At 43.1% G+C, this 18575-nt stretch overlaps 1 protein-coding gene across 2 annotated transcripts; it reads left to right on the plus strand.

Moving 5' to 3' along the window:
* Positions 1–9168: 9168 nt before the first annotated feature.
* Positions 9169–10331, plus strand: LOC128513101 (polymeric immunoglobulin receptor-like). Of its 2 annotated transcripts, none has more exons than XM_053486746.1 (3): positions 9169–9471; positions 9552–9857; positions 10242–10331. In XM_053486746.1, exons 1-3 carry the CDS (start codon positions 9174–9176, stop codon positions 10286–10288), a joined length of 651 nt encoding a protein of 216 aa, XP_053342721.1. In that variant the 5' UTR covers positions 9169–9173; the 3' UTR covers positions 10289–10331. The 2 variants fall into 2 exon arrangements, with proteins under 2 accessions (XP_053342721.1, XP_053342722.1); XM_053486747.1 differs by lacking the exon at positions 10242–10331 and adding an exon at positions 10039–10076.
* The last annotated feature ends 8244 nt before the right edge of the window (positions 10332–18575 follow it).

The raw sequence follows: 18575 nt of genomic DNA on the forward strand, positions 1-18575 counted from the left end.
CTGTATATGAATAAAGGAAAATATTTAAGGTGACCAAACTTTGCTTTTTCTGTTACATTTTTTACTGATTGGTCTTGACAAACAAGTTAGGAAGTCAGGTGTACATGTTTGAGAGAAGATTACTGCAACTGTTTTTTTACCCACATATTTCTATTTTATCTATAATTATTTCTCACCACAGCAGCACCTGCGACTGCAGTGTCTATCAGAAAATCACGTGAGTGCAAACACACTCCCTTTTTACCTTTTTTTTTTTTACATAACTTAGTCTATGATGTTGTTCGCTGTAGATATCTTTTCCCCAAACAGTACAAATATGCATACCAGTGCATACAGTATACAGCACAACAGCATGACCTCAAGTGTCCAGCACAACATCATCATGACTGTGACTGGGGAAACTAAGTTACCGTGACTTATGGTGTTGCTGGCCAATAGTTTGTGCCAGTTAGTGTACTGTAGCTAATGGGGTAAAAGTAGTTTTCCATTCCTGTTAATAAAAAAAAGTTATTCTTTCTTTTCACTTATCCAGTGACATTACCATGTATTATTACTTGTCGAATGCCTCTCATTCAATCATATTGCTTGGTTGGAACTAACTGTTGTATAATGCATATTATATTCATATTGTCTGATCCTGCCTACCCTAGCAAGGCAGAATCGGGAAAGTATCAAACTACCTGTCGTCTGGTAACAGTACTACAGAAAATGTTACATATTTGAAGGCATCATTAAATGCTAATAATATTTTAATATTTTTACTACAGCTTGTCTATGTTTATTATACATTTACTCTATTTTATCTCACTTACTCTTATTGTCTATAGCGCTTTATCCTGTATACAGGGTTGTGGGGGCCTGAAGCCTATCCCAGGAAACTTAGGGCATGAGGTGGGGTACACCCTGAACAGGGTGCCAATCCATTGCACAGCACACTCACACACCCTCACACACTTATTCACACACTACGGGCAATTTGGGAATGGCAATTAGCCTAATCTGCATGTCTTTGGACTGTGGGAGGAAACCGGAGTACCCGGACGAAACCCACCAATCACAGGAAGAACATGAGACAGAGACAGGAATCAAACCTTGCAGTGAATCGACCCAGGACCCTGGAGAAGCAAGGCGACAGTGCTAACCACTACACCACTGTGCCAACACACTTTTTAATTTACATTTTATTTTAATTCATACTATATTTATTATGATCACCAATAAAATGTAAAAATGTTCATTACATTGTAAATAAAAATGTATTTTGTCTTAATTAGAGTCGAAAAAAGGACCATTACAGTAAACCATTTGCGCATATGCAAGCATACGGCAGTTGCTCTTTGAGTTTTTGACAGCTTTTATTTGTTTGTAACACTGTTTTGAAAGTGTTAAAATTTTTAATAATGCAACTTTAATTATGTTTTTTCGGACCTCTGTGTGATCAGCGCACAGCATGGTGTAATCCCGGTCATGTGACTGGTAAAGAGCATGTTTGTAGCCCTCATATTAAACTGCTGGTTGTTGGTCTTCGCCCATATTATTTAAAGAGAGAATTTTCTCATGCGGCAATAACTTTTGTTTATGTCATCCACTCGGACACCACCACTACAGACTATTGATTGTCTGTGAACCACATGGTGAGGACATTAAAGGCATGACTGCATTACAAAGTGTATACTATATAGTTTCTATGTTATTAAAATTTTATTTGTCACATACATACCAGTATGATATGCAGTGAAATGATTTTACAACCACACATTGTCAAGAACTAACCTGGAGTGACCAGAAGACGTAGCTTTAGCGGTTAGCCCTTTGTTGCATGAATGGTAAACCCAAACGCGGAAGAACACGAGTAGGCAGGATAATCACGCTATTTAGTCTAAGGACTCTCACGAATGGGGAGTAAGGAAAAGACACAATCTAACCTGCGTCCTATAAATACACACTCAATCAGGAAATTAAACCAAGAAGGTGAGTACTCACGGTTTGGAGAATTCCGACGTGGCATCGGCAACTCAATGACTGAGCGAGGTGCTATGGTTTGTTTACCTCTTTTATACTTCCTGGTTCGCGACCGCTTAATTTCCGGCTTCTAGTGCTGGTCGCGTTCCGAGTGTGCATGACAGTACCCCCCTGTCCAGGACCGGCTCCAGACGGTCCTGAGGTGGAGGATACCCTGTGACGGTAGTCCCGGATGAGCTCGGGGTCGAGGATGAACTGTGCTGGAACCCAAGAACGCTCCTCGGGGCCGTAGCCTTCCCAATCGACCAGGTACTGGGTGCCTCTGCCCCGAGGCCGTGAATCAAGGATCCGTTGCACGGTGTAGGCGCGACCGCCGTCAATGATTCGGGGAGGAGGAGCAGGGGGTGTGGGTGGAACCATAGGTGAAGTAGTGAAGGGTTTTAGTTGCGAGATATGGAAGACCGGGTGGATCCGGAGCGCCGCAGGCAGCTGGAGCCGGTAGGTGACAGGGTTGATCTGCAGATTGATGCGGTATGGTCCAATGAATCGTGGTGAAAGTTTCCGGGATTCTGTGTGGAGATGGAGATTCTTGGTTGAAAGCCAGACCTTGTCACCTACTTTAAACAACCGTCCCGGAGGTTGTCGACGGCGGTGTTGGGTGATGTAACTGGCGTTGGTGCGCTGGATGTTCCGGTTGGCTTGCTCTTAACTGTTGTACCCTCGGCCCGTCAACCTCCGGTTCCTGATGGGCGAACATCGGAGGCTGGAACCCATAGCATACCTCAAATGGGCTTAAGTTGGTAGCTGAGGAGACGTGAAGGTTGTGGGACAGTTCTGCCCAGGTGAGGTAGCGGGCCCAGGAGCGCTGGTGGTCGGACACAAAGCATCGCACATAACGCTCCAGTTGTTGGTTGGTCCGTTCCATCTGACCATTAGTCTGGGGGTGGTAACCGGAGGACAGACTAGTGGTGGAGTTGATCAGATGGCAGAAGGCCTTCCAGAACCGGGCGGTGAACTGGGGCCCTCTGTCCGAGATGATGTCTTTGGGGAACCCATGCAGGTGGACTACGTGTTCCAGTATCAGCTCAGCGGTGTCCTTAACTGATGGGAGTCCGGCGAGGGCCACCAGGTGAGCTGCTTTGGAGAACCGGTCGACGATCGTAAGAATAGTATTTTTCCCTTCGGAAACCGGCAGGCCCGTGATGAAATCCAAGGCGATGTACGTCCAGGGCCGGCGAGGAACGGGAAGAGGTTGGAGCTCTCCGGGGGTTGGTCGATTCATGTCCTTAGCCCTGGCGCACACTGGGCACGCCTAAACGAACTCCTCGATGTCTCTCTTTATGGAGGGCCACCAGAACGCTCGTCTCACGAACTGTAAAGTACTGTTTCCCGGGTGTCCGGCGACGGGTGAAGAGTGACCCCACTGGAGGACCTCAGCTCGTAGTGGTTGGGGTACGAAGAGTCGTCCAGGCGGCGCACCTGCCGGCCCGGCCTTCACAGCCTGAGCCTGGCAAACCCTCATTTCAAGATCCCACTGGAGGGGTGCCACGATACGTGAGGTTGGCAGGACAGGCACGGGGTCCGCCCGGGGGGCCGTCTTCTTCCTGTTGTCGTGATAGGGCGTCAGCCTTGGTGTTCTTGGACCCCGGGCGGTATGACAGATGGAAGTTAAACTGTTCGAAGAATAATGCCCATCGTGCCTGTCGTGGATTCAGCTGTTTGAGGTTCCGGATGGTGATGAGGTTCTGGTGATCCGTCCAGACGACGAATGGCTCACCGGCGCCCTGGAGCCAGTGACGCCATTCCTCCAAGGCCCACTTTATGCCCAACAGCTCGTGGTCCCCTACCCCGTATCGCTGCTGAGTGGGATTAAATTTCTTGGAGAAGAAGCCACATGGGTGTAGCTTCTGGTCTGGACCTCGTTGGGAGAGAACAGCGCCAGCGCCCACATCCGACGCATCCACCTCCACAACGAATGGTTGGTTGGCATCAGGATGAAGGAGAATAGGGGCGGTGGTGAATCGATGGCAGAGTTCTCTGAAGGCCGTGATGGCAGCAGGAGTGAGTTGAAAGGGGTAAGATGCGGGCCTGGTCAGATTGGTCAATGGTGCTGCAACTGTACTGTAGCCCCGGATAAAACGACGGTAGAGGTTCGCAAACCCGAGAAACCTTTGAAGCTGTTTGAGCGTCCCGGGTAGGGGCCAATGACGCACAGCATCTAGTTTTCCAGGAACGTGGTGGAGTGCTGGTGAAAAGCGGATTTTTCCAACTTACAGTACAGCTGTTGGGCGAACAATCTCTTTAGGACAGCCCGGACATGTAGGGTGTGTTCTGTCATGGTGCGGGAGTAGATGAGGATATCGTCCAGATAAACGAACACCCATCGGCCTAACATGTCTCTTAGGACATCGTTGATAAATTGTTGGAAGGCCGAGGGTGCGTTACATAATCCAAACGGGATGACCAAACTCTCATAATGTCCTGTAGGTGTGATGAAGGCCGTTTTCCACTTATGGCCGCCGGAGATGAGGAGGGCCGGATCGTTCCGTGTTGAAGAGCGTTGGTGATGTACTCCTCCATCGCCTGAGTCTCGGTCTTGGACAGAAAGTAGAGATGTTTACGGGGGGGAACGGAACCCGGCTGGAGCTCTATCGCCAGATCGTAAGGTCGATGAGGTGGAAGGTGGGTGGCTCTCCTTTTGCAAAAGACTCCAGCCAGGTCACGATAGGCAGGAGGGATGGCGTTGCGGTGGACATCGGGGGCCTTGGACTCCGTGGAACACGCCCCAGCCTGGGCCCGTAGGCAAAGTTCAGTGCAGGTCAGTCCCCACTGGAGGGTACGATTCTGGTTCCAGGAGATGAGGGGGTCGTGCTGCAGCAGCCACGGGTAGCCGAGGATGATGGGAGGAGATGAGATGGAGGTGAGGTGAAGTTGGAGCTGTTCCTGGTGTTGGTCGATTATGAATGTGATTGGTTGGGTCTGGTGAGTGATAGGGCTGGATGAGAGGGGCCAACTGTCGACTGAAGTGATTTGAACCGGCTGGGATAACGCCTCGATCTTCATCCCCAATTTTTTGGCATAAGTTGAGTCAATGAAGTTACCAGCGGCACCGGAATTGATGAACGCCGTACTTCGAACTCGTTTGTGGCCAAATTGGAGAATTACCTGGACCATGAGACGTGAAATGGTGGCGTTGGTCGTGGTGGAGAGGTGGAGAGGGCCCGGTGAGTCTCTCCTCGCACTCACCGGGGCTGGGCGTTTCCCGGGCGAATTGGACAGATCGCCCGGTGATGAGCCGCTGACCCACAATAGGCACATAACCCCTCTCTGTACCGCCAGTCCCTCGTAGAAGGATGTCCGGAGCGCAGCATCTCCCCAGTCGGTCTGCACAGCGAGGGTCCGGAATTCAGCTGTGTACCGGCTCACGGACGATCCTCCCTGCCGCAGATGGTAGAGTTTGGTGTCGGTCTCCACCTCGCCCGCTGGGTGTTCGAAAGTGAGTCTGAGTTGGCGGGTAAACTCATTATATGAGTGCGCGGTGTCTGTATCCGCCCGGAGAACTGCCGTGGCCCACTCAGCTGCCTGCCCGGATAGCAACGAGACCAGAAGCGCGATGCGTAGCCGATCGGTGGAGTACCTGGTGGCATTAAACTCAAACACCAGATCAAGCGCTGTTAAAAACACATTACACTTTCCATCCGTGCCATCCCATTTATTCGGAAGTGCCAGAAATACATCAGAAAGAGGGGGGGGAGGTTGGTGCGGCGCCGCGGCCGCTGCGACGGGAGAATGGCTAGCCGCTCCATCCACAGCTGCCTGGAGATCCGCGTTCTCCCGCCGGAGCTCCGCGACCTCGCGGCGCAAGGCCGCGACGTCTTGGAGGTCCCGGCGCAGATTAGCGATCTCCCCGGTTAGCGTGTTGATGAGCTTGGCGTGCTGATCTACCACATCGCAGAGGTGCGCATAATCCGCTGGGTTCACCGCGGAGGGCTCAGTCATTCTGTCAAGAACTAACCTGGAGTGACCAGAAGACGTAGCTTTAGCGGTTAGCCCTTTGTTGCGTGAATGGTAAACCCAAACGCGGAAGAACACGAGACCGCTTAACTTCCGGGTCGCGTTCTGAGTGTGCATGACACACATAGCACAAAAAGAAAAAAGAGTATTCAATTAAAGAATATGAAATAAAAATATATTAATAGAAATTATACTATTTAGGAAATATAGATATTTACACTATGTGCAAGTAATAAAATAGATTTTAAATTGATTTGAAATGGAAATGTCCAGTCACAAGCATAACAGTGTGTGAAATATGTGCAAATGAGTTAAATATGCAAATGTGCATTAATATGCAATGTGCTCAGTGGTGTATGGGTAGGAGCAGAGTGTTTAGTTCTGTGGTGTTGTGATTGAGGGTCTGTATAGCCTGCGGATAGAAGCTCCTCCTTGGTCTCTCTGTGTTGGCCTTCAGGAATTGCTTTCCTGACCGCAACAGGGAGAACAGACCATTGTTAGTGTGGCTAAGTTTCCTTACAATCATCCAGGCCTTTGTCCAACACTGCTTGCTGTCGATTTATTGGTACTGTACAGGACTCTAAACATGTCATTCCATTCCAGTAGTTCTCGGATCTCTTCTATCACTTGTATTTTACGCAGACTTTGATTTAAGTTTCAAAATCACCCTCTGGCTCTGTTGTGTCCTGCTTTTAGGTCCAACCCGTCTGCACCCTGTTTGACAAGTAGGGGCTTTTAGCCCTTAATAAATAACAAGTTGCCTTCAATTACATCCAACAAGCGAACTACAATAGAGAGGAAAAAAGGGAGAGAGAGAGAGAGAGAGAGAGAAACAAATGAGTAGAAATGGAAAAATAGTAAACACAATACAGAAATACACCAAATATTAATTATTAATTGACATAAAATTCAAAACACCACAACTGTTGCTTTAACCCAGTGGTTCTTGAACCCAGGTCCTATGCCCTGCATATTTTGGTGTTTTCTTGTTGTGGGTGTGCAGGGAACTGGGGGTCACTAATACATCATATTTAAAATGTATATAAGAATAAATAAATAAATAAATAAATAAATAAATATATATTTATTCATCATAATGCACCGTTATAACTTCAAGGACAGTCCTCAGCAGCCAGTTTGAGGAACACTAATGGGGGAAGTTTATAGCAAGATACATCAAGCTAAATTTTCACTTCCTTTAATAAAACACCAGCAATCTATTAATTTTATCTCATGCACTCTGTAAGGTATAGGTTAGGGTTTTAAAAATAGACAGAGATAGACAGAGTACTTTATTAATCATTAAGAGAAGTTATAATGTTAGAGCAACCAGTTCACAGATTATACAAAAAAGCATATACGGTAAGAAACATATTTTAGAGCTAGGGTAAAATTAAAAATAACTGCAAAAAAAAAAAGGTTTAAAATCACCTGGATAATCAAAGAACATTACGATGCTTTATTGAGTTAAGAAAAGATTGAGAGCAGAATGTGTTAAATGGAATTTACAGAATTTAATTTTTTAACATTTCATTATTTAATGACACTAAAAAGCGCACTTCTCCAACTTACAATACAGCTGATGGGCGAGCAATCAGGTCAGGACTGCCCTGACATGTTGGATGAGTTCCTCGACTGTGCGTGAATAAATCAGTATATCGTCCAGATAAACAAACACCCACCAACCTACCATGTCTCGGAGGACATTGTTAATAAATTGTTGAAAGGCGGTGGGTGCATTGCAGAGGCCGAATGGAATGACAAGCTCTCGTAGTGTCCTGTGGGGGTGATGAAGGCAAATCGCTCGGTAATGCGCCGCAGACCCAAAATAGGCGCACAGTCCCTCTCGAAAGCGCCATTCACGTTCGGCCACGGTTAGGGAGGTGCGTCCTAATCACATGGGTTGTCTGGCTTTGTTGTCAACCACAGAAGGAGTGGACATGAACCACGCGAGTTATTCTAAGGACTCTCTCGGAAGGGGAGCAAGGAAAAAACACAAATTCAACCCTCGTCCTATGAACAGACACTCGATCAGAAAGTAAACCCAAGAAAGTGAGTACTCATGAAATGGCTGGCGAACTTTCAGAAACCACATGGGCAAACTTAATGACTGAGCGATGTGAAGCGCCATCTTGTCTCCTTTTATGCTTCCTGAACCGGTCTTAGTGCCAGTCGCAGAGCGAGTTTGTGTGACAGACATATTGAAATCTGCTATATAACTTGTTTACAAGTGACTCAATACTTTTGTCCTTGACCTAATTTGCTGCTACTAATTGCTGTTTGACTTACTGCAAAATCAAAGCCTCAGTTTATTATAGATTTTGATAAAAAAAAAACTCAACCAACATATTATTTATGCTAGATAGCATACTTACTGTAAGTTACCGCTAATTTATCTTGTAAAAATAAAAAAAAAACTGTGGGAGGAGGAGTTATAGCTTTTCTGAAAAATTCATACTGATATAGCAATTTAGATATTTTTATAACAATACAGTATATCAATATGACAAACATTTTTATAACATAATTTTAACACAATATTTTGAAATTTTTGCTTTTCATCAGCCTCAAAAAAAGCAGCCATCAATAGAAAATAACTACATAAATAGAGTTTTCATTAAGTTGTTAAACTGTTTAAATAAACTTCTATACAGCAGCTTTCTGACAGATCACAAAAATCAAAAGATGCACACTGACACTATTTATTTGTTTATGACACTACTTGAAGACCATTAAAATTGCACATACATGTCAGCACTGTGACATACATGCTGCTTGTGGTTTTCTATATGGATGTCTGAGTTCTAAATTTGTAACCGTGTGAGAGAGAGAGAGAGAGAGAGAGAGAGAACTAATCTAGAACAAAGCATATTCGCCATCTGAGTCTCTTAGGAAAACCATGAGTTTTTACTCACTGGTGGGTTTTGTAACCCTCTTTGTGTTATTTCATTGTATATCAGGTGCAGTAAGACTAAACTTGTATCATTCCTATATAATGTATTTATGCTTAATTCTCTCAATGTTTAAATGAGCTCATATAGACTAATTCTTTTCGTGGAGCAGACTGTTAAAGTCTTTCATTATTGTTATTGTTCAGTATTGACTCCTGACTCAGTCAAATCATTGTGAATCAGTGTGTGTGTGTGTGTGATGTTAATGCTGTTTTCTATTGGTGATTGTGTGCAGATGTAAAGAGCATGTGGACGCTGAAAAATGTAGCTGTAAAACATGGAGGATCGGTCTCTATTCCATGTCTTTATGAGGAACAATACAAAACAAACTCTAAATTCTGGTGCAAGGGGTGTTACTGGTCTACCTGCAGCATAGTAGCTTTTGCAAATACACATGGAAGTACATCGATAACGGATTATCCAGCACAGAATATGTTCACTGTGGAAATGAACCTCGTGTCTGATTCTGGATGGTTTTGGTGTGGAGCAGAAATTGGTAGTTATTTAGATGACCGTGATTATTTGTACCTGACAGTTAGTGAAGGTAAGAAACTTAAACAAGGCAGAAATATAAGATTCGTGACAGATTCCCTTACACAACTCATTTGCTGTCTGTTTATTCAGCTCCTGATCTCTCTGTAGTGAAGAGCAGAGTGAAAGGTAAAGAAGGTGGAAGTGTCACAGTCCAGTGTCTCTACAGTGCTGCGTATAGGAATACACAGAAGAAGTGGTGCAGATTCAGTGACAGGTGCTGCAACACAGTGGGGAAGACTGACACATCCCAGAATTCATCAGTGCACATCAGTGATAATGGGAGATCCTTCAGTGTGGAGATAAGAGGACTGAAGAAATGTGATGCTGGCTGGTACTGGTGCAGTGCAGGAGATCTGCAGGTTCCTGTTCACATCAGTGTTGGTGATGAAGCTCCAGGTAATCATCATCATCCACCATCTGCAGTGCTGTTATTATTATAGGAAAAATATTTGTTATGTTAAAGTTTATATGAACCTTAGCATTTTGATTAAGAGTGGAATACAGACAGCAGATTAATGAAATTAAAGCCCAGTTTGATGGTAGTCTTGATAGAAGTAAATTTAGTTTTTCCACCCAGACTTAGTAACATGAGGGAAGAAAAGAAAGAAGTAGAGGGTACATATTTTACACTAACCATCAGGTAATATGGGTATCTACGGGTAATGACGGTATGCCTCATCTGTTCCAGATAATATGTAGACACAAGTAAACTTTACCTGCATATATATTATATAATTTCTATCACAGGTTTATTCATTTTACTTTCATCCATCCATCTAGGAACCTCTGTAGCCCAACTAGGGGCCATGGAGGCCAAAGGTGATTAGCATCTTATTTATTTCCATTTTTAGCCGTGGTAAGATCTCCAGTCAACATTCATACGCACATTAACACACTACAGGAAATTTGAGAACACCAATTAGCCTAATCTACATGTCTTTGGACTGTGGGAGGAAACCGGAGAACCCGGAGGAAACCTACTAAGAACAGGGAGAACACATGGACACAGACCTGAGATAGGAATCGAACTCTGACCCAGGAGGTCTGAGGTGACTTTGCTAAGCACTAAGCCATTATGCTGCTTATTCATAGTATTTAAATCTTAATGAGATTCATGTATAATATACAAAGCAGTCAACATTTACACTGTATGATTTATAATAACAGTGAAACAATCTTCTGTTGTATTATTCTGCTGTTGGTGGGCAATGAAATGCTTTGTTGAATTTTAAGGAGTGGTGTGGCATGAAAATCTTTGCGGAAGCAAACTGAAATTACTCATAGGTCCTTTTTTTTATTTATTCACTCTGTGTGCATGTGTTTCATACATCATATGTCCCTGCTTGATTGGCAAGATGAACATTTGAAAATATTTTACATATAAACTCGCATGCTACTACACACTCCAGCCAATGCATTTACTGACACACACACACACACACACTTTATTTTATGGTTTTAACAATATTCTTGAGATTTTGATACTAAAAAAATAGGACAGTAGATGGACACGGTGGATATGAAGTCATTTTTTTCTTCATTTATTATTTCTGAGGGAAGTTGCAGTTCTGCAGCAGCTCGGACAAAAGCACAGACTAAAAAGTGTACTTATAGATGGGCAAATTAAAAAAGATACACTATAAATTATGTACAAATGTACAAATGCAAATGTATGTACAAATACATACTAATGAGATGCAGTAAATGCATCAACATACTATTCATATATACACATATACATGGAGGAAGTACGTCAAGGGTAAGACATTAGTGCAAATGTTGCTCATGCTGTGTGCAAGATTGGACTGCATATATACTGTGTGTATATTCTGATTGTGTTATCATTGCGAAGATCACTTTTAATCATAATTTGTCATTGTTTTGCAGGTTCCTGCAATAAAGGAACCATGTGAGTACAAAAATATTATTATTATTTACATTGCTAATAGGAATAAACGGGATTAGGTGATTTCTAACATTTGAAAAGCATTTTATGCTTTTTATCTTACATCAATACAATTATATATACCATGTATACACTATTTACTGTATATACTGTATATTCTGTGTGTGTGTGTGTGTGTGTGTGTGTGTGTGTGTGTGTGTGTGTGTGTGTGTGTGTGCACAAGTACAAACTAATGTTGCAGAGAACTTTTCGAGAAAAAAAGGGGGAAATTATGACAAAATAATGTGGTCAGCTTTTTAAAAGACAGTTAAAAGTCAAGTGACTTTATTGCATAATTACGTGTTCTTAATACTTCTGCACTGTTAATTGCCTTATAAACACGTGCAATTGCAACAGGCTGCAATCCAGAAGTGAACGCAAGTGTCACTACTCAGTACATAATGCTATATACACTGTAATGGATACATCTGGTGTGTTTTATGTTTCAGAAAACTCATGGAGTTCTGCATTGCAAACACCTGAGGGATGTGATATTGGTGGTAAATTGAACAAGATAAATGAAATGTTTACATTTGGCTTATTTAATTACAATCATGTAAAATCATACAAAAAGCACATCAGCTGCAGTTCCTTACAGGGTTTAAAAGTAATATCTCACATTTCTATCTATCAACAGTGCCTTGCAAAAGTATTTATACCCCTTGAACTTTTCCACATTTTGTCACGTTACAACCACACACTTAAATGTATTTTATTGGGATTTTATGTGATAAACCAGCACAAAGTGGCACATAGTTGTAAAGTGGAAGAAAAATTATAATTGTTTTTTAATTTTTATTTTTTTTGCAAATTAACATCTAAAACCTCTCATTTCCAGGGGTGTAAGATTTTCTACAGTATCGTTTTTTAGTTTATACAGTGTTCCATGCAATCCTCTCTGCTGTAATTTATGTTTGTACCCAACTAATGGACCACAACGTATATGACAAAGTGCTTTATTTCAGTTTTTATTGTGATTGTATTAATTTGAATTTTTAGTGGCAAAGCAGTTATTTGTTACAAATTTGAAAAAAAAAAATGTTGTCCACTTCTATTGTGTTTTCAGCAAAATTAATACCTTAGAACCTTTAAATAGAATAATTTAGCACTTACTGTATATGAATATGAAAGCATATTATTTATGAATTGGTATGTTTTGTTTTTTAAATAAATTAAGAAATACATACATACCCTCTTTAAATTCAACACCATGACTTACACGGTGATTTTTTGCCACTTACTAACAGGGTGACAAAAGCATTACCTTGTGAAAAATGGATGAAGCTACAGTAAGAGGTTTCTAAGGCCCTCTAGTGGCTGACTACATTTTTTTGTACTGTCCATTCCACGTTAGTGAATTTAACACAGGGTTCCTCCTTTTGTACCACTGATGATCATCATCTTTATCCTAAGAAAGAAATGCAGTCCCTGCTGTGTCATTCAACTTTTTAATATCTATTAGTTTTTTTTTTCACCTTAATAATAATCTTAATAATAATCACTTCCCTCACTAATAATCAAGGCTCACATGCCACACGGGTGTTTAGTCTCAACCCTGTGTGTTCCCATCACATTGTCTGTGTGTGATAATGCTCCGATTAAATGCCTTGATTTCTACTGTCGTTTTTGCGACTGATGATGTGATTATGTGATCTCCATTCATGGTGGTTCACTATTTTTTCCTGATCACATTTCTTTTGTGAGGTTACCAGTTGAGCACTGTTTCCAGGCTTTAATAATGTGTTGGAGAAAAATAAAAGGAAACTAAACTTATACAACACAACAAAGTAAAAATCTTTGTCATATCATTACATGGCATCTTTTAGGTAAATATGAGTTTTTATTCACTAGTTTGGATAACACAATGTGTGGACTTACAGAACCGGAACTAAACAACTGTTTCCATTAAAAAAAAAAAAAACACTTGTTTATGAAATTAAACAGAAAAAAAACCCTTTAATTTCTTAGGGAGCATAAGGATTGAACTTTGGAGTGATGGAAAAAGGTCATGTGGTCTGATGAGTCCAGATTGACCCTTTTCCAGAGTGTCAGGGTAAAAAGGGAAGCTCATGAAGTGATGCTACAGTACGATCATGCATTGGGCCCACTGGAATTTGGGGGAAACTGTCTGTCTCATTCCTTAGTGTCAGTGTTGGTCCTCCAGTCCAATCTACTGTTCAAGTGAACACCCAAGTACTTGTAGTTGTCCACAACCCCAACCTCCTCACCCATAATGGTAACAGTTTCAATCACAGTTTTACACTACCACAACCATCTTCTTGGTTTTTATGATGTTTAATAAGGGTAACAGAATTGCAGAGTGTGGAAAAGAGCAATGGCTTTATATGCATCTTTAGGCCTTGTTCACATGAGCGTTAAAATCAAGTGCTTTAATTGCGTTCGTAGCGTCAAGCGGCGAGTGTTTTCTACACTCAATGAAAGTGTTAACACGGGCTTTGGTGACGTGCGTTTGTCCGGCTGCGCGTTTATACGGCATTAAAAAAACGTTCATGCAGCTTTTTCTTGGCGCTCAAAACCCAATGAACGCAAAGAAACCGCTTCTAGTGTGTTTTCTTCACGTTTATTTTACGCTTCGGAGGACCGGATATATCCCATAATCCTACATGTTATACATAGGGAAATGCGAAAAAAGATAAAATAAAATAAATTGTTGAAAAACATCCGTGGAAAAAAAACTTCCTTTAATCCCTTTAGTCTATGTAATCAACAGATTCTGACACACCAGTGGCGGAAGCATCAACCAAGTTTTAACCAGCAAAAGTTTCAGTTCCTCTAATCAGCACTCTACTTTTATCTAATAGGTAAAGAGATATAGAGTGGGGGAAATAAGTATTTGATCCCCTAAAGATTTTTTAAGGTTGCCCACTTACAAAGTAATTAAGAGTCTATCATTTTTATCATAGGTTTATGGTAAAGGATTGAGACAGAATATTAACCAAAAATCTAGAAAAATCACATGATACAAATGTTATGAATTAAGTTGCATTTCAATGAGGGAAATAAGTATTTGATCCCCTACCAACCAACAATAATTCTGCCTCTTACAGACTGGTTATGTGCTCTGTGTGGTACACATATTAATTTAAGAAGGTGCTCCTAACAATAATGTGTTCATAATGTGTTCAAGGCTATACTCAATGCTGCATGAAAACGCCATGGGAACATCTTGTCATGTTGCCGGTTGTGAAGCAAGTGTGTATCAAACACGCCAAATTTTGGCTTATACAGGTCCTTTTCAAAAAATGTGCATATTGTGATAAAGTTCATTATTTTCTGTAATGTACTGATAAACATTAGACTTTCATATATTTTAGATTCATTTAACACAACTGAAGTAGTTCAAGCCTTTTATTGTTTTAATATTGATGATTTTGGCATACAGCTCATGAAAACCCAAAATTCCTATCTCAAAAAATTTGCATATTTTATCCGACCAATAAAAGAAATGTGTTTTTAATACAAAAAAAGTCAACCTTCAAATAATTATGTTCAGTTATGCACTCAATACTTGGTCAGGAATTCTTTTGCAGAAATGACTGCTTCAATGCGGCGTGGCATGGAGGCAATCAGCCTGTGGCACTGCTGAGGTGTTATGGAGGCCCAGGATGCTTCGATAGCGGCCTTAAGCTCATCCAGAGTGTTGGGTCTTGTGTCTTTTAACTTTTTTTCACAATATCCCACAGATTCTCTATGGGGTTCAGGTCAGGAGAGTTGGCAAGCCAATTGAGCACAGTAATACCATGGTCAGTAAACCATTTACCGGTGGTTTTGGCACTGTGAGCAGGTGCCAGGTTGTGCTGAAAAATGAAATCTACATCTCCATAAAGCTTTTCAGCAGATGGAAGCATGAAGTGCTCCAAAATCTCCTGATAGCTAGCTGCATTGACCCTGCCCTTGATAAAACACAGTGGACCAACACCAGCAGCTGACATGGCACCCCAGACCATCACTGACTGTGGGTACTTGACACTGGACTTCAGGCATTTTGGCATTTCCCTCTCCCCAGTCTTCCTCCAGACTCTGGCACCTTGATTTCCGAATGACATGCAAAATTTGCTTTCATCCGAAAGCTGCTTCTCTGTAGCCCAGGTCAGGCGCTTCTGCCGCTGTTTCTGGTTTAAAAGTGGCTTGACCTGGGGAATGCGGCACCTGTAGCCCATTTCCTGCACACGCCTGTACACGGTGGCTCTGGATGTTTCTACTCCAGACTCAGTCCACTGCTTCCACAGGTCCCCCAAGGTCTGGAATTGGCCCTTCTCCACAATCTTCCTCAGGGTCCGGTCACCTCTTCTCGTTGTGCAGCGTTTTCTGCCACACTTTTTCCTTCCCACAGACTTCCCACTGAGGTGCCTTGATACAGCACTCTGGGAACAGCCTATTTGTTCAGAAATTTCTTTCTGTGTATCACTCTCTTGCTTGAGGGTGTCAATGATGGCCTTCTGGACAGCAGTCAGGTTGGCAGTCTTACCCATGATTGCGGTTTTGAGTAATGAACCAGGCTGGGAGTTTTTAAATGCCTTAGGAATCTTTTGCAGGTGTTTAGATTTAATTAGTTGATTCAGATTATTAGGTTAATAGCTCGTTTAGAGAACCTTTTTATGATATGCTAATTTTTTGAGATAGGAATTTCATGAGCTGTATGCCAAAATCATCAATATTAAAACAATAAAAGAACTTGAACTACTTCAGTTGTGTTTAATACTGTAAGTCTAAAATATATGAAAGTCTAATGTTCATCAGTACATTACAGAAAATAATGAACTTTATCAAAATATGCTAATTTTTTGAAAAGGACCTGTATAACCTCGGTCGGGTGACATCATCTGATGAGACGGACCTGCAGGTTATAAATAGGAGTCGGAAACATTCCTCAGATTCTTGTCTTCACCGACATTGTGCGCATGTGCGTGTCAGCATAAAATACATTTAAAACACATTTAAAAGCAGATAAAAGCATAAAACTCACCAGAAATAATGGAAGAGTTTATAGCTAAATGTCCCCCTCCTTGTGAAAATTTCCTTTCGGGGGGCGATTCACATATTCTCTGCTTTGAATGTTTGGGTGAGAGCCACGCTCTCGAAGGACTTAGAGGAGAGTGAGTGCACTGTGATGATCTTCCGATGAATGTGCTTCACGCGCGCCTTGCGTTCTTTAAGGAACCACGAGCCGCGCTGCACTCTTGGGGATCACAAGTTGATCTGGCCGAGGCACGAGAGACGGAGCCCCTCCTTTCTCTCGCCCTCTCCCCCGATCACGAAGACTCTCCTTCCATTTCACGAGCCCACGTCCGTGCTTCTCGTGGGTATACGGAAAAGAGTCGTTCTCCTGCTTCTGTAGAAATGGAAGTGGCTACCTCAGAACGCTCCTCTAAAGATGATAGAGAGTATAAGGAGTTGCTTGAAGTTATAACACATGCAGTTGAGTGACTGCACATTGATTAGCCACAGGAGCAAGCTCAGCCAAAACAATCAAAACTAGATGACAGATTTCTGTCGGGTGGCCAGGAGAGGGCGCCACAACGCCGCCCTCTCCCCTTTTTTGATGACCTCCATAACGAATTATCTCGTTCTTGGAATAAACCTTTCTCAGCCCGTATTTTTGTACCATTAACTTAGTTCTATTCGAACATCGTTGATGCAAAAGCACGAGGTTATAGGTGATGCCCCAGATAAAAGAGACTTGCGGGCTATCTCTCTCCTGGAACATCATCCTCATTAAAGAAGCCAACCCTTCCCTCCAAGCCATGTAGAACAACTTCTACTCTGGTAGGGAAGGCGTTTCAAGCAGCAGGTCAGGCCGGCGCTTCCTTGCACACCATGGCGGTTTTGCAGGCGTACCAGGCTGATCTGCTGAATGATTTGAGCACTGGGGTACAGCTCGCCGCCCTTCACAGGCCGCCTCTAAAAGATCAGATCGCCGCGCCGCCCTCTTTTCAAAGAAGAAGTCCTGAAGGCTTACGCACCCAGGAACGTGGGGGGGAGACCCGGGGAGGGGCATGTAACGTTTTTTTTTACATAAGAGCACCAGGGGATCGGTGTTTAGTTTCCGCCACCTTTGGTGTTTTGGACAACACCGGTCTTTAATGACGAGTTAGTCCTTCGGTCATAACCTGCTATATTCCAGGATGCCGAACCACTAACACCCCGCCCCAGTCATCCCCCCACCCCCCGCGCAGCCAAGTACTAAAACGTGTACCCCTTTCGGAGAAGCTGGCAGCGTGAAAGCTTCTGCCAGGCATATCTCCCTGGGTGTTAAGGACTGTAGATAAAGGCTACAGGATTCAATTTCCACATTGCCCTCCGCATTTCAACGGCGCGGTCTCCACTTCCATGAAACTGGAAAGTGTGCATTTGCTGACAGAAGTTGCTGGGGAATGGGGCCATGGAACATGTTCCCCTACCAGACAGGGTATACAGTTGGTATTTCTTGGTTCCAAGAGAAACGGGGGGCTGCGTCCAATTTTTAGATTTCGCGGGGTGTACTGCTATCTAAAATAAATAAATACACAACACAGGAGGTTCCTGAGGTTCGCTTTCAGGGGTGAAGCTTACCAGTATCGGGTCCTTCCATTTGGTCTAGCTCTCTCATGACTGGCTGGCCCAGTCTCAGTAGCTAGCGCTTCGCCATCAGCATGTCGTCCTAGCTCATCTTTGTTTCTAGGATTGAAATACAAAAGTCGAATCCATCCTCAACACCCTTAAGGAAATCAAGCTAGACCAGGAAGTGACCATCACTTTCTGAGATCTTAGCTCTTATGGCAGCTGTATCCACGGTGACACCTTTGGGCCTTCTGCACATGAGAGCAGTTCAGTTGTGGCTAAAACGGGATTTCACTCTAGGGCCAATCCCCAATAAGGGTTACGCGCCAGGTGCTTCGTACCCTTCCTATGTGGTTCAGACCCCGGTTTCTAAATCTGTGTCCCACTCTAAGTTCGTCCTGTCGTCGCAGATGCTAACGACAGACGCTTCTTCCCTCACGGGCTGGGGTGCGGTCTTAGATGACCGTCCAGCCCAAGGGAGCTAAAGAGGCCTTCTTCTCACGCAGCACATCAATTGCCTCGAAACGAGCGCTCTATTTCTGGCCCCAAAGCACTTCCTCCAACAGTTGAGAGGCTACCATACCTAGTGCGGGTGGACAACACTATGA

This window comes from Clarias gariepinus, chromosome 25 (genome assembly GCF_024256425.1).
Source record: "Clarias gariepinus isolate MV-2021 ecotype Netherlands chromosome 25, CGAR_prim_01v2, whole genome shotgun sequence".
NCBI classification, from domain to species: Eukaryota; Metazoa; Chordata; class Actinopteri; order Siluriformes; family Clariidae; genus Clarias; species Clarias gariepinus.